This window comes from Micromys minutus (genome assembly GCF_963924665.1).
Source record: "Micromys minutus genome assembly, chromosome: 10".
Taxonomy (NCBI): domain Eukaryota; kingdom Metazoa; phylum Chordata; class Mammalia; order Rodentia; family Muridae; genus Micromys; species Micromys minutus.
The window spans coordinates 6,545,359-6,561,649 of record NC_137979.1 but is presented as its reverse complement, the minus strand read 5'-3'; the positions used below and the strand labels follow the sequence as shown (position 1 = coordinate 6,561,649).

At 51.9% G+C, this 16,291-nt stretch overlaps 1 protein-coding gene across 2 annotated transcripts; it reads right to left on the bottom strand.

Annotated features, from left to right (window-relative positions):
• Window positions 1–2,513: 2,513 nt before the first annotated feature.
• On the bottom strand, window positions 2,514–9,518 carry IRF1 (interferon regulatory factor 1). 2 transcript variants are annotated; one of them, XM_080923000.1, is made up of 10 exons: window positions 9,323–9,518; window positions 8,224–8,315; window positions 6,759–6,858; window positions 5,922–6,098; window positions 5,796–5,845; window positions 5,574–5,706; window positions 5,308–5,430; window positions 4,724–4,773; window positions 3,717–3,852; window positions 2,514–3,483 (listed from the first exon to the last, which is right to left on the bottom strand). In XM_080923000.1, exons 2-10 carry the CDS (start codon window positions 8,308–8,310, stop codon window positions 3,353–3,355), a joined length of 987 nt encoding a protein of 328 aa, XP_080779126.1. In that variant the 5' UTR covers window positions 8,311–8,315; window positions 9,323–9,518; the 3' UTR covers window positions 2,514–3,352. The 2 variants fall into 2 exon arrangements, with proteins under 2 accessions (XP_080779126.1, XP_080779127.1); XM_080923001.1 differs by lacking the exon at window positions 9,323–9,518 and adding an exon at window positions 8,892–8,967.
• Window positions 9,519–16,291: the final 6,773 nt, after the last annotated feature.

Here is a 16,291-nt window from a genome sequence, read left to right as displayed (position 1 = left end):
AAAACCACCATCAACTCTAGACCTGCCTCACCTCTGAGCTGGCAAAAGAGGGGCTTTTCCTATGAACCCCACCTTTTTGCCAGTTAACCCCACTGGAGAATGGTCCTTGATAGCTTGATATCACCATAACCCCAAAGAAGTTTGTCCTTAATGGCCTTACAGTTGCCAAGAATGTCCATTAGTGGTTAGACAGAAACTCTTAGGAGTGGCCCTCAGAAGCACTGTAAAGTTCTTAGAATTATCATAGGTCTAAATTAGGCTCCAGGCACCAGCTGCCACCTTTCTTTGAGCAGTCTTTTTACACTGTCTGTCTGCCAGGTCGGGGCTCTTCATCTTAGAAGTCCTCAAGGCTTGGCCTCTAGGATCTAGCTGCCCTATGAAGTTGGTCGTCCCTCTCTAGATATCCCAAGGGATTGGTCCTATCCATAGATTTGGACGCCATCTTGGTTGGTCCTGGAGGTTGGGAGCTGACAGCATAATGCCTTTGACTTCCTGATAATGTACTAATGACGACCTTTGCTTATTAGAGCATGAGATTTCCCCTGCTGCTTGGGACTTCATTTATCACTACTGCCTACTCTCCATTGGGGATCAGGCTGAAGGAGAGAAAGTGGGTCTGTCTGTGGTAGATTGCATTTCTCCAGTCTAGCTGGCTTCACGCCATTCCAACCCACCATTACTTAGAAAGTCTCCCATAGATGCCACATGAGGCTAACCACCTCAAATCTAGTTCCTGGTAAGAATTGGGCCCTCAAAGAACTAAGAAGGCAATACATCTGTCTTCTCCATTCTTGTCCCCAGTAAAGCTATTCTTGAATAGATCCATGTGGATCTTCAGATGGGCAGGGACCCCACCCCAAATAGGAGGGCCACCCAGCAAGAACCCACCTGCCACTCAAGTGTGTTCAACTCAGGATAACCACAAACTGACCTTCACCAATTTTTCCAGTGTTTTCCTTATCCTCTCTTCTCACCAGGGTACACACTCCAGAGTCCTGGACCCCAGGAGGGGTCACCAGTCCCAGGAGTTTCTGGGACTGAAAATATGAAAGATGTGTCCCTGAGCTTTCATGAAGCAACGCTGTTACTGCCATGACCACATTCCCAGGCATCCAGCGGTACCTGCTGCTTAAAAAACCTAAAAGCTGGGGCTGGAGAGAAGGCTCAGCAGTTGAGAGCACTGACTGCTCTTCCAGGTCCTGAGTTCAATTCCCGGAAACCACATGGCGGCTCACAACCATCTGTAATAGGATTCGATGCCCTGTTCTGGGGTTTCTGAAGACAGCTATAGTGTACTCATATACAGAAAAGAACTTTTTAAAAAAAAGAAACCTAAAAGCTGTTCCAGACCCTCTACCTCAGGTACTTAGAACCTGGTGGGCTTGAACTAGCCATCGATCAGTACTCTGTTGTCAGTAGTGAATCAGATCTGCCCCCGACTGTTTCCAGATGAGTCCAAACCAGTCACCTGTCAGATGTGGCTATTCAAATGTTTACTGAAGTTAAACATCAAGCTCCTGAATGTATCACTGGATGCATGTCAGGTACTTAGTCCCCAGGTTTGATCAGTGTGAGCACTGTGTAGGGATTATCCTCACGGGGTGAGACCTGGTACAGCAGGCCTTCTGGCCGCCACTGTTGTCTCTTCTACTTTTTATACCCATGGCTCACTGTTTAAAAAAATGGCCCCTGTGTGTCCGACTAACAGATAACTGGGCCCCAAGAGTTCAGAATCAACTCCCAAGCCTGATGACCTACAGTTAAAAGAACCAGTCTCAATGGGTTGTCCTCTGACGTACACACACACTCAACAGGCGGAGCTCTGGCAGTTTGAGGGCAGCTTGGTCTAGAGAGTTCCAGGAAAGCCAGGAATACCTAGTGAGATGCCGTCTAAAAACCAAACAAACAAAACAATAATGCCAAAAACCAGGCTGGAGAAATGGCCCAGCAGTTAAGAGCACTGGCTGCTCTTCCAGAGGACTCAAGTTCAAGTCCCAGCACCCACATGGCATCTCACTACTGTCTGTAACTCCAGTTCCAGAGGATCTGACACCCTCACATAGACATACATGCAGGCACATGAAATAAAAATTAAAAACAACATGGAGACCCATGGCTCCAGTTGCATATGCAGCAGAGGATGGCATTGTCTGGTATCAATGGGAGGAGAGGACTTTGGTCCAGCAAAGATTCATTTTCCCAGTGTAGGGGAATAACAAGTCGCAGAATGGGTGGTTGGGAGTGGGAGCATCTTTATGGAAGCAGGGGGAGGGGAGAATTGGAGAGGGGAGGGGAAAAATAAAATGAGTATAAATGAGCGTGTCACTGTGGCATGGTGTCCCCTCCTCCCGTCATCTTCGTCTTGACCATAACTGGAAAGATTCATGATAGATACATGTCAATGCTCAGCTGAAGCTCAGGCAGAAAACCAGCCAGACTCCCATCAGGATGTTTCCATAAAAAGTAAAACCAATTCTGATTTCTAAGTAAAAAGCCACACGCCTTGTAAACAACTTAACTTTATAAAAAGACAAATATACATATTTACACAGATCCACATGTGATCAAACACAATTTAGTAGTTAGGTGGCGTTTCCAATATTCAGAGTCACGCCAAGGCGCTCACAACCCCCTCCCTGGGCCTGCTGAGGACTGCCAAGGTCTGAGGAGACAGCAGGCAGCAGGCAAGGCACTATATAAATAAATGCAAAGGCCGAGACTTGGGGAGAAATGTTAGTGTACACCTCTGATCAGAAATGTGGCAAAGTCCACGGAGAAAGTGCCATTTCGTTTTCCTGAGCCCCACAGCTGGAGCAGGTAATGAGGCAGAATCCCTCTGAGGCTAAGGGAGCCCACCCTCACAGGACCCCATTTTTTCCTTCACATTTCACTGGCTCTGGAACCATCCCAGGGCTCGGTTGGGAAGGGCAGCAATTCTTTGGGAACAGGACTCAGTTAGTGCAATTGTCTCCCGGTGCAGAGCCAGCCCCAGGGTCACTGCTCTGCTCTTCTGTGGGTGCTGGTCTATTCCCCTCAGGGCCAGCCCAGTGATAAGACCCTCTCTAAGCAATAAGGCTTTAAAAAAAAAAAAGCTGGAAGATGACTCCTGTTCATGTCCTCACACTAACCTCAGAACCCCAATCCATCTTCCTAGGCAGTCAGACCCTTCCTCCTAAGCCCTGAGAGTCCACTGACCCAAGGAGGATGGTTTGGTCCCTTCCCTGCTTGGCAGTGGGACTATGTTTTTCCACGTCAAGGGGCCCACAGAAGTCTAGCTTTATTTTTGTATCGCAGCCACCAACGATGCCAGGCCTAGCTCGCTCAGGAGGGCAAGAATGGGGCGGGGACCGAACTATGGCACACAAGGAATGGCCTGGACAGAAGACGGCCTGACAGAGGAGCCCAGCAGGTTGTCCATCCATATGATGGAGTCCATGTTCTTCATCTCGGTGAAGACACGCTGAAGACCCATCCCAATGTCCCCTAGAAGGTGACCAAAAAAAAAAAGTCTGTATAAGGAAGAGTATGTGATTCTCAGCTGTCCACAGCCAACAGCAAGTACAGCTCATCTAAGGATCAGCCCCAGCATAGGAACGGCTGGTAATCCTCACTTAATGCTGTACCTGTTGGCCTAGTTTACAAAGGGTGCTTTATCTGGCTCTGCCTCCATCAGCTTCCACCTCCTCCCAGAACCCAAGGACCTGGAAGTCTCTTACCTCCAGGGCTGTCAATCTCCGGTTCCTCCTTGCAGCTGAAGTCTCCGTAGACGGCAGAGATCTGGGCTCCTGGTTCATTGAGCAAGTAACCCTTGCCATCCACGTGTGTCGGCTGCCACTCGGACTGTTCGAAGAGCTGGGGAGAGAGCGCATGAAGCCATCAGCTGCCTGCCGGTGTGGACCCACCCTGTGGCCCTACCCTGTGGCCCTTTTCCATCGAAATGACCTAACCCTTCCCAAGCAGGATCACAACCTTGACTGTTCATAGGTAACAGTATGCAGAACTGTCAAGTCAAGGTCCAAGGGTAGGGGAGCACAAAGCTACCTGAGCCCTGCTGGCCCCTCCTGTGTGTCACTGTCTGTCACCTCTCCTCCACCCTCTGGCACAGACTCTGCATGATTTCCCTCTGCTGGGGAGGACATAGCAACTGGCAGGGCAACCTAAAGCAAAGGTTAGCATAACAAGCCAGGAAAGCTAGAGACAAGGAACTGGACCCACATCTCAAGTTCTGTGCTCACAGGCCAGACTCGGGATAAAACTACCTCGATATCTTTTATGGTCACTTTGAAAACTGCAGCTGAAAAAAAGTCAACCACAAAAGAACTTGCTAAGAAGAAGAAAAAACAAAAACACAAAACAAACAAACAAAAATTCCCCAGAGGGTTTCATTTTTTTTTTTCTAAAGTCATCCTAGTACAGAGCCCAAAAGCTGATTATTAAAACCTGATGTGCATTTCCCAAACTCGATGGGCTGGGTATGCTGGGGCGGAGGACACCGTGCTCACGGGGGCTGACTCACAGCTGTCTGGGACCCTGAGGCTTGCTTCAGGATGGCCTGTTAGAGACTAGGCTTCCCACCTTCTGAGGCAGCAGTCTCCCCAACATGTGAAGTAGGGGTACTTGTGGAACTACACAGACAGCCAGCTAACAGCACCTGCCCAAAGTGACTTGGAAGCTGTCCCTAGCCTGCTTTCTCTTCCCGGATGCAATATGCAAAGGGATTTACCTTCATGATGTCCTCAGGTAACTTCCCTTCCTCATCCTCGTCTGTTGCAGCTGTGAGGAGGGGCAGAGGTTGGCCATGTATGTTTGCCCTGCAGCTCCCCCACCACCACCCCCCCAAGCCTCCCACCCAGCATCTGCCTGCCCTGGAGATTCCAGAACAGAGCACTGGCTGGATGACTCACCCTCCCCAGCTAAGGAGCAAGGCCGAATCCCACCCCTTCACTTCCTTCCTCACCCTCAGACAGCTGAGTGCAGGGAAGCCAGGAGCACCTTTGACCAAGATGTGGCCCAATTCCCTCCCTCTTGGCCTGGAGCACATTAAAGCTCTGAGCCGTCTTCTTGTGTCCCAGGGACTTGCTTTCTGGCTATGGGGACAGGGTAAGCAGTGCCTGGCTCTATCAGCTCAAAGGCACATAGGTTTCTTCACCCTTGCCCCGCAATGGCTTCTCTGTGAAGGCCCAGCTAGCTGTTCTAGAACTCTCTATGTAGACAAGGCTGGCCAGCCTACCTCCTAATGCTGGGATTAAAGGTGGGCACCAACGCCCAGCTTGGCACATAAGATTTCTAAGACTCCAGAGTACAAACCTTCGGAGGTGGAAGGCATAGGCGACACCTGCAAGTTATACGGATCAGTGGTACTGTCTGGTACAATGTCGATCGGCATATGCCACTCGGAGAGACTGCTGCTGACGATACACGGTGACAGAGCTGGGAGAAGGTGCAGGTCAGGATGGCACGCTTTCTTAGTTTGCAAATACATCAGCCTCCCCACCCCGCAGTCTTCCCTGACAGGTTCCCGTGAAGCCACCCTGCAGAACCTAAAAGCGCCTTTGCCACCGTGGCAGCCTCACCTGGAGTAATGTCCCTTTCTATGTCCAAGTCCTGACTCAGGTAGCCCTGGGTTGTGTAGCTGCTGTGGTCATCGGGCAGAGTAGAGCTGCTGAGTCCATCCGAGAAGGTGTCTGGGCTAGCATCGCCACACAGCTACAGAGAGGAGACAGCTTAGGATAAGTGGCACTTACCCACTGCCCATTCTACCATCAGGCTGGGCTGCTGAGAGCTACTAAACTCACCTTCCTCTTGGTTTTGCTCTTAGTGTCTCTGCTGGACTTGGACTTTCTCTCTGTGGGACAAACAGGCTGTGAGCGACAGCTGATCTTTTTGCCCTTCTTCCCGAGGACCCGGTGCCCTTGGCTAACCTTTCCTCTGGTTCTTGGTGAGGGGTGGCAGCATCCGGTACACCCGTACAGCAGAGCTTCCCTTGTTCCGGCTCTGATCCTTCACTTCCTCGATGTCCGGTAGGGAGTTCATGGCACAACGGAAGTTTGCCTTCCATGTCTTGGGATCTGGTTCTTTTTCCCCTGCTTTGTATCGGCCTACAGAGGGAGAATAAATTCATCCATCTGCTGCTGGATGAAGGGCTGGGAGAAGAAACACAAGAGTACCCCAGACATCCATACGGGGGAAACTAGCAAAAACCCCAGTCAACAGGCCCTGGGGGTTCTCATATGACCAGAGCTAGCTCAGACATCCAGCAGGCATGTAAAGGGCTCAAACAGAGCACTTGAGTGTCTCCATCAGCCATAAATGTGCCAACTCTCTTGGACCACACCAGTCTCCCTGCTTACATTCTCAGAGCCAGAGACTGCTCATCTGAGGTTTCCAGCGTACATGTGGGCACAAAGCCGTCAACAAGGACAGTTACTAACAGGTCTGATTCCTGAAGGAAGGAGGCCACCAACCTGATGGGGCTTGGGCCAAGGGCCTTTAGTTCAGTACATTGAGAAAGGAACATGTAAGTCTCTGGATACCCTGACTCACAACTGTCTTTTCTAGGGACAACTGTATTCCATACAGACTCCCTGAAAGCACACATACTTTCTAACATCTTTGCCTTCCTGGAAAACCACAGGTGTACCTCACCCCCTGCTTCAGTAATTCTGTGCGCTGTGTGGAGGAGCTGAGGAAACCCAGAGCATCCATGGTAGTATGTATCCCCGTCTCTCCTCTGCTCCTCCCTCCCCTCCCCTGCACACCTGTGTGAATGGCCCAGCTCCGGAACAGACAGGCGTCCTTGTTGATGTCCCAGCCATGCTTGGCAGCATGCTTCCACGGGATCTGGAAGATCATCTCTTCCTGAATGGTGTACACAGAAGACTGTGTCAGCTCAGAGTGCGGCTGGGTATGCACGGCCGCCAAGTATGGGAAAAGGCTCACTTCCCCTTTTCACCCCGACATCTGGCCCGGATTGACCCATCTGAGCTGCCTTTCACAGGGCACTCTGCATCTTTCAGGAAGGGTGTCTAGGTTCTGATGAGCCACAGCACCAGAAGCTCAAAGACACCCCTGCCCTACACACCTATGCATGTGCTGGACGCCTGAGCAGTAAGTACCCTCTCTCAGCCCTGGCCTGGCAGGTCTTGGAGGCTTATTTATCTGTGGCTAATGAACACTGAAACCATGGGAACTTCTTGCTTTAGAGTCTCCTCAGGACATCTGGCACACTGGCTCCTACACAGGATCCTACTCATACACCCAAGGGAGCCCTGGACCAGACCTGGATGAGGACTACCTGTATAGTACTGGCCTATTTCTCTCCCCTTAAGTAAGACATAACTCAAAGAGAAAAGGTCCGTCTATGTGTGGGGGAACTGTTTGATTTTTAATAAAAAAGAGTATATGTGGGGACAAGAGCCACAGATGAGTAAGGTTTCGTTTTTTTTGGTTTTATTTTTTAATTTGTATGCGTGTGTATGTGTTTGTGCGTTGGAGGTGCGTGCAAGCCAGGGCACTTGTGTAGAGGTCAGAGGACAACCTGCAGGAAACTTAGGGATCAAAGTCAGGCTGTCAGGCTTGCTGGAAGGGACCTCTACCTGCCCAGCAATCTCACCAGCCCCAAGATGAGGATTTCTCCACCATTCCTGTTACTGCTGGCTAATGTATACACTTTCAGTCTTGGATTTCACACTTTTTGTGACTTTGTAATCTACTCTTAAGTGCTTCAGTTGCCTTATCTGAGACCACCTCACAGGATTACTGTGACAATTAAAACTCACAATTTGGTAACGTGTTTGGAAAGGTGCCTGGCACATGGAAATTATTACCAATGCTATTACTGCCATGTGTGCCAGCCCCGGCTTCTTGGGTCTTCTACCTAACTAGTCCCATTCCTAACCAGCATCCACTGCTTTTCCGTCTCCTGTCTATCCAACTGGAGCCATGTGGGATGTTATGTATACAGCGTTTCTCTTGGAAGAGGCGAAGAACCCAGGCTCTGCAGATGCTAGGAAGTCTTGGTGCTGAGACTGTGCCACTGGGAGGGTGGGCTGGCCACAGCTTCAGGAAGGAAGCAAGAGGCAGAAGTCAAGACCTTGCACGTTCAGGCATACAGCACCCACTGGGAAATACATTTTCCTGCTCTCTTCTGTTCACTAATGAAACTTAGGTGCCCAAGAGAACATGGGTTAAAACAGTGGCAGAAATACCCAGGATAACACTCACTTTATTAATCCAGATCAGCCCAGGAATTTGGTTGGAATTAATCTGCATCTCTAGCCAGGGTCTCATTCGCATCCGAGTGATAGGCATGGTGGCTGGAGGGAGAAGACAGAGGGCCTGTGTTTGGAGTCTGTTAAACAATCCTAGGCACTGCCCAGCTCCACCCAAGGCCGGCCACTCTATTACCTTCCCCGGCCCTCACACCCAGGTCATTTACCCTCCCCCACTCGCCTGCCATTAGCCAGGTACCAGGTCCTACAGTCATAGAGAAAGGACCCTGCAGTAGAATTAAGCTTTTCAGCATCATAGGCAAAGCCACCTGCCCCTCCTCTCGGTCTCAGGAAGAAACAACCAAGCAAGTCTGTCTCGATGGTTTCAGGATGTGTGTGGGGGGGTGGGGGAGGCCAAAGCTCAGACATCTCAATGCCAGAACTTTTTTCTCAAAATTCAATCTCTGGGGGAAGGAAGGGACTACTTTTGTTTGATGTCATCCCCAACTCTGCTTCCAGGCTGGGCGAGCAAGTCACCCTCCATCTCGGGCACTTCCCCCTCCCCTCTCCAATCCAATCTATGTCCCCTCTTGAAAGCTAGTGCCCACAACACACAGGCTGGGGCGCAACCCCTTCCGGCCTGGTTTCCCCTGCTGCAAAGAGAAGTGGCGCAAGCAACACCTGTGGCACCTCCTCCCGAAAGCCCTGTAGTTCACGGCCGGGTCCAGCCAGTCAAGGCAGCAGGCCAACCTCTGCCACCGAGCACTGCGCGTCCGAAACCTACAGCCCAGGCGTCAAGCTGCGACCGCCAAAAGTGCGCGCGGGTGGACATCCGAGTCCCTCGGCGCTGGTCGCGGGTGCGCGCGACGGCCGCTCTGGGCTACCGAGAGGCCCCGCAGCGGCTCCGCGCACGCAGATCGCCGAGCGCGGCCAGGGGGCGGTACACGCCGCGGCCCGCCTCTTGCCTCCCGCCCGCCCGCTCGCTCGCAGCGCCCTCCCGAGCCAGCGCGCCAGCCCGACCCAGGGTGTCTCTGGCCCCCACTTCCTGGTGTCCCGCGCGCCTTTTGTTTCACGCCGCCCGTCGCTACTCGCGCAGTCCCGGCGAGCTTTACCTTTGCTGCAGGAGCGATCCACAGGGTACCCGGGAGCGAGGCACGGAGTAGCGGTGTGGTAACGCGATGCGCGCACGGAGCCAAGCAAATGATGCCCGAGATGCTGGGTTCCTCTGGCCACGGCTGACCCCGGTTCAGCTCGGCCCAGTTCGGTTTGGCCCAGACGGTGAGAGCACGTCCTACCTCGACCAAGGAGCAGAGCGCACTGGCGAGTCCGCGGCGCCCCGAAGAAATCTAAACACTTAGCGGGATTCCCCGGCCCGGACTCGGCCACGCCCCCGCCGGGCCGCTCGCGCGCGCCCATTGGCCCACTCCGCCTCATCATTTCGGGGAAATCAGGCTGTTGTAGAGCTAAACGGCGAAGGGGAAGTACAAGGCGGCTGCGCTCCCCACCCCCTCGGGCCCGCGCCACCGCCCCGGGGCTCCCGCGGGCCCGCCCCGTGCTCCCGTCCACTACTCGTCCTCTTGCCTGTCTTGGAAAGCCGAGGCCCTTCGTTCTGCAGGCTCCCAGCCTGCTGGCTCATGTGACAGTCTTCCCCATCTCTTCCACCGGAGACACCTAACTCTCTAGGTCTCCAGAACACCAGCTTCCTTCTCCAGAAGGGACCCCGGGACCGAATCACCCTGAAAATCAGTCTGGTAATGAAGTGTCAAGAAGGGAGGGAATAGGTCTAGGTGATTTCTCTCTTAATGGCCACTTGGCTGCTCTGAGAAATTGAGGCAGAAGGCCTAACTTGGAATTGCAGTAGCAGCCTGGACTCTGCAGGCACAGCTGTTGAAGGACGCAGGGACTCCTATTTTCCTTAACCTCAAATAGTCTGCAGTGATGGGGGCATTCTGTGTCCTGTTGGGGAGAGGTGATGTGTTTGCTTACCTGGACACAAGATGCGGCTGTGCTTTCCTGTGCCTCAGTGACCAAGGAAACCCTTCTCCTTTGTATCTCTGGGACTACCTGAAGTGGAGAAAATTCAGACGTGACTGTGGTTCCTCCCAGGACTCCTGCTTCAGCTCTGCAACCTTTGGGAGAGAGTTCCTCTCATTTCTGAGTCCCCAAAACCTAGCTCTGGAGAAGTTCTGGGCAGCATAGGGAAATTGTGGCCAAGGCGTTGGCTCTAATAAAAGAAACGGGGACCCAGGTCCCAAGGGGTTGGCAAGGGCATCGGGTTAACCGGTGCTCAGGAGTAAACCTTGCCAGTTTGTTCTTTCTCCTAGCGGCTGGGCTAGTGCGCACACGTTCCATCTCGAATTCTGGCCCCTCAGGCTTCTTCCTTCACTTCCTCAGTTTTTGACTCACAAGTACAACAGTCCTCTAAGGTGTCGTTCTCCTGTGTCACCTTCCTCTCCCTAGCAGTGCGTCTAGGACAGCGCCCAGCCTGAATGTTGCAAGATGTAATACACACATCAACGGATAATTAATTGTACCTGAGTTGTCGCTACCTGGCAAAGGAGATTCGGGAGCTAGGAGATTCCAATGGCAAGAGCTTGGAGGAAGGTACTGAGACTCTAGAATAAATAGGGAGATGACATTTTGGGGTATCTGAAGTGGCAAATAAGAGAATCGCTAGAGACGCCCCCGCCCCCTTCTGAACACGTGACTCAGAATCCTGACACCTGCTCTCCGATGGATACTTGCTCTGTTGAGATACTCTAAGGCAGCCATTGAAAAATTCAAAATGAGATTAGGGAGAGGAACTTTGTAACTCTTGCAGCCAGCAGGGCCACTACTGAAAACAACTGGAGACTACAGATTGCATCAGAATACCTGTGTGGGTATACTGTGCATACTGAAAGTCAGCCGTGTCCTGGAATCTCCGCCAGCAGCATTGTTAGTGATGGGTACCTGTTTTCTGTCATGAGGATAAATAAAAATTTACCCAATAAACCCTGTTGTAGGACATTTAGGTTATTTCCATTTTTTTTCCCAATAGAGACAACACTGTGAGCAAAGTCTCTACTCACACACTCACAATCTTCCGCCTAGGAGACACCTTTGTGCCACCCCCGCACACACACACACACACACACACACACACACTGTTAGGGTTTACCGGTGAAACTGACGTTTGTGTCTTTTAAATGTGCTGTGAGAGTTTTTTTTTTTTTTTTTTTTTTTTTTTTTTTGAAACAGCTTACCATATCCCAGGCTGACCTTGAGTTCTGAACTTGCTTTTAACCTATCAAGTACTGAACTCGCAGGTACACACCACTTCACTGGAAATATTTGGCACTGGGGAACCTAGGCTTCCTACATGCTGGGAAAGCACTGTGCAGACTGAGCTACATCCCTGGCTAGGCTCAAACTCTCCTCTTCCTGCTCCTTCAGTTGTTCTTAGAAGCCTGTGGGAAACGGAATACAGAGCTGAGTCTGAAAGCCTGGAATCTTGTGCTTTTGGCATCCACTGGGGCTGGAGAAAAACTCAGTGAGGAGAGAACTTGCTGCTCTTGCAGATAACCTGTGTTTGGACTCTGCCACCACATTGGGCTTCTTACAACCATCTGTGATTTCAGCTCCTGGGAATCTGATGCCCTTTTCTGGCCAACATGGGCACCTACACTCACTGCGCACACACTAAAAAATTTTGTTTTTAGGGAAAGAAATTATTCTCTCTGGTCCTCAATTACCTCTAAACCAGACATAATCTCTAATCATCTCCCCTAATTGTTGAGAAGAATGGAAAACAAAAATATCAGAGGCCCCTATTTTGAACTGAGCTCCTGTACTAGGCTCCAACAGACCATACCAAAATGGAGTCATTCATGCCAAACACTACATTATTAATTGAAAATTTAAAGGAATACACAGATCTTAACCCAAACCAAGTTTTCCTAAACCCAAGAGTTTTAAGTGCATATGAGTTAGTGTGAGGAAGTCCTCTCTGCACCAGAACCACCCTCAAATTAACCAATCAGCTTTTTTCCTGATGTTTTGTTTCCTTCTTTCTGTCCTCACAGAACCTATCTTGCTGTTACCCAGCAGGATCGCTCATTCTAATCCATGAATCATACTTAACTCATCATCAAATTTCTTGCAAAATTTCCTGTGAAATCAGGTAGACTATCCAAGCCCTTCCCAAACCATTAAACACTCGTCAGCCGAAAGGTATCGACAGGTCTTCCCCGTGCTTCTGTGTTCTGAGCGCTGTCCTCCCCACTCCTTTCCCCAGTAATTCCTCTCCACTAGCTTCCTGCCCCCTCTTTCTATTTGGAAACAAGGTCTCATGTAAGCCAGGTTGTCCTTTTAAAAATACATGTTAACTTATTACTTAAGTGTGTCTATGCGTTCATACATGAGGGCATACACACCACAGAGCACTGTGGAAGCCAGAGAATAGCCTAGGGTATTGGTCTTCCACTTCCACCTGTGATTTTACATGGGCTCCAGAGAACAAAGATCAGAGTTGTTGGATCAAGTGCTTTTACCTGCTGAGGCATCTTCCAGCCCCCCTAGACTGGTGTCAAATTCCTGATCTTCCTGCCTCCACCTCCCAAGTGCTGGAGTTGCAGAAGTGCTCCACCACACTTGGCTTCCATCTCTACCCCTTAAAAACTCAGAACATATGCCCACTTTCAACGAGTGCCCTCAAAGCAACCAATCGGAACTCCCCCCCCCCCACTTCACCTTTGCCCTTGAGCCTCAGTTCTGTGCCTTATTTCTCCATTTCTATTGCCTCCTGAGTCGGTGAACACAGGCTTCGTTTTTCTCTAAGAGTCTAGCAGGTGCCCCAAAGTGCCCTGGCTCAGGTAAGGTCAGTGTGCTGTGTAACTTCTCAGTGCTGGGCCTTGGGGTTCTTTGGACTTCCAGAGGCACTAGCAGGGTCTCCTTAAATGTGACCTTTGTGGTCATAATGCTGGGGGTGCCTGTGTAGCTTGCACAAAGCTCTGGTTCCATCACACACCCAGGCATTGTGGTTTCTCCTCGTAATCCCAGCCCCTGCTGGGGGAAGCAAGGACAGAAGAATCAGAAGTTAAAAGTCACCCTTGGCGACATACTAAGGTCCATGCCAGCCTGGAATACGGGGCTGGTGACAATCATGTACAAACATGCTGTAGGACCCTCTACCCTCTTCTCTGCTGTGCCAAAATCCTTTCCCCTGCCACCTCCCTCCTGTTGTCTGCCTCCGTGGTTATGGTTTCAGAACACCTTCTAGGTGGGAGCCCTGCCAGTCCTGAACCCCAACCCACACACAATGGAGACAAACAGTGCACCAAGGCCACCCGGTGGTCCCCACATTCTTCAGCAGATACCTGGTACCTGGAAGGCACTACAAATACGTGCTAAATGGCTGTGTCGCCCTGCTCATCTGATGACTCTTCTTTATATTTAGACATGACCCGTGCTTGTGCTAATAAACAGGTGCGGGACTGGAAATGCTCTCAGAAACCCGAGGTATTGACAGGGCCCAGTCCGACTGGAATTAGGCTTTTAACTGCTCCCCTAAGCAGACAAGCAGGGCTTCCAGACCCTTGTGGTCTAGAGGCGGGGCTCCTTGAAATGCTCAAAGGCTCTCCTAGCAGCCAAGCCAGTTTTCACTGCAGACTTCTCTATGGAGAACCTATCTCAACTAGTAGAGCGCTTGCCTAGCATGCATGGAATCCTAGGTTAGATCCCCAGTATAGCATAAACCGGACAAGACGCTGTGCCCACTTGTAATTCCACCGCTGGAAATGTAGAGGCCCAAGGACTGGCAGCTCAGGGTCAACCTGGGCTACCTAGACCTTGTCTAAAAATAAAGACACAAGTCAGACATCAAAGCATCCAAGAACATCCCAAAGCTTGACATGAGACTCCAGGACCACTGTGATTTCGTGAAGCCTGAGCAGAAAGGAAATCTTAACTTTTTCAATAAACGGGTATTGGACTTCTGCTCAGAGTGAGTCTGAAGTTTGATTCTGGGGAATTGCCCGGGCACGAGATCAACCCCTCCCTGCACACAGCTTTGGCACTCGCACTGTATGACACAGCAGAATAAACTTTGTACCGTTATTTTTATTTGTGTATTTATTTTAAATCCGAAACGGGGAGAGTGGGATGCAGCAGCTGACTGGGAAAGCACAAGGTCCTGCCCCGGGGACCCAACAGGCTGAAGTCGCAGCAAGCCTGTGGCGCTGTCAGTGCCGCTCCGGAACTCCGCCCCTACCCCGCCCGTGGGAGTGTGCGTGTGACTGTGTGGGCTGCCACTGGGGCCCGCTGCGGAGTTTCATTTCTTATAAACACAGCGTTGGGAGGAAAGAGGCCTCAGTTCCCATCCGCCCTGTGGGGCCTGGAGAGCCGAGCCGAGGAGACTGAGGCCAGGCCCAGAGGACGTGACCCAAGGCAGGGCTGGAGGGGAGCAGCTCCCCCCCACCCCCACTGTGGATGAGTCCTGCGGGTAGTCGAGGCACCACCCCCACCCTACACCAGGCTTCCTCGCCTGGCTTGGCCTTGGGGTGGACCCCCCCTTCTCCACGTGATGCACTCCGGTGCCGGGTGTGCGTGATTGGAGGAGAGTGGGCAACCAGGCCCTTTGGGCTAACTTCCACATTCCTGATCCGCCCTCCGCCCCGACTTGGGGGTGACTTGCAGGCTCCGCTCTGGCTAGCTTCCTGGAAAGGGGGGGAAGCGGGCAGGCGGGGAACCGCAGAGCCTCCAGGCCGGGCCGCCCAGGTGGCTGCCTGCACTCTAACCCTACGCCTGTATTCTCCCACGCCTGCACACTAGGCCTGCCCCACCCGTGCCAGGCAGTCACCTGCCAACAGGCAGAGTTTTTTTGTTTTTTTTGTTTTTCTCCCCACCACCCAGCCTTCCCCTTCCGCTAGGAGTTTGCACCTAGCTCAGCACCTATAAGCTGTGTGGTCTGGGGCTACGCGCTAAACTTCTCTGTGCAGACCATCAATCACCTGGGAGAGCTGAAGCTGGCAAGCCTCTAGACTAGCTCCTGCTCTCAATAATCCCCTCCGCCGGTCCCTCGTCTCTGTTCCTCCCCACTCCCCTCCCAGTTGACAAGCACACTGTAGAAGCACAGAAATGCGCGCGGGGGGGGGGGGGCGTCCCACAAGAACACTCCATTTATTGCAGCCTGAAACCTGGCCGAGGTAACGACTCGCAGTACCCTGGCGGCAGGGTGTGTGTGAACTAGCTGGGGTTCAGAACCCTAGTTCCCAACACCCACTCTCAGGGTTCTGTCGGCCGGGCAGGAGGGGCGGGGCTTGGGTTTCGCTTTCTTGCCAACGTGGAGGCAACAAGGAAATCGAGGAGTTTCCCGGAACCGCTTGGGGAGAGCTGAGCTCCGCTCCAAGGCAGGCAGCGGGGACGGGCACATGTCCAGAGTCCCTGGCCAGCAGCTCGCTGGAACTTCCTGTGGGAACCGGGGAAAACCAACCCCGGAAAAGCCCCACCTCAGTGCACCTGCCCAGTTCTCTCTGAGCTGTTGTTCTCAAGGGAGAACAGCAGAAGGGTCACCCAACAGATTATAATGGTGTCGGTCCACCAGATGAGGATGGACTACAAAGTCAAGCGATGACTGTCCCTATCTGACTCCTAGAGTTTTATCGTTTGTCTTTGCATGGGGACGGAGATCCCACATACCCGAGACTGCTGTTGAACTCACTACATCACTGAGGGTGACCTTGAACTTCTGATCCTCCTCCCTCCACCTCTGAAATGTGGGTGACTTAGCCTGGTCTTTGCAAGTGTCCGGGATCTAAGCCAGGGTTTGATACAGGCTAGGCAGACACTAGTTAACTTAGCCTCATCATCTCCAGTGTGTGTGTGTGTGTGTGTGTGTGTGTGTGTGTGTGTGTGTGCTCATGTTAGGGTTTCCAGTAGCCCAGGCTGGCCTCAGATTCCTGTATAGCTGAGGCTGGCCTGGAATCTGTACATGCTCAGGAAGAGCACAACCCTTCCGTCCAGTCCATCCTACCATGCTCAAGGCTAGAAACAGCCAAACTTAGCGGTGGGCACAGTGACAACATTGAAGCCACCTGGGTTGG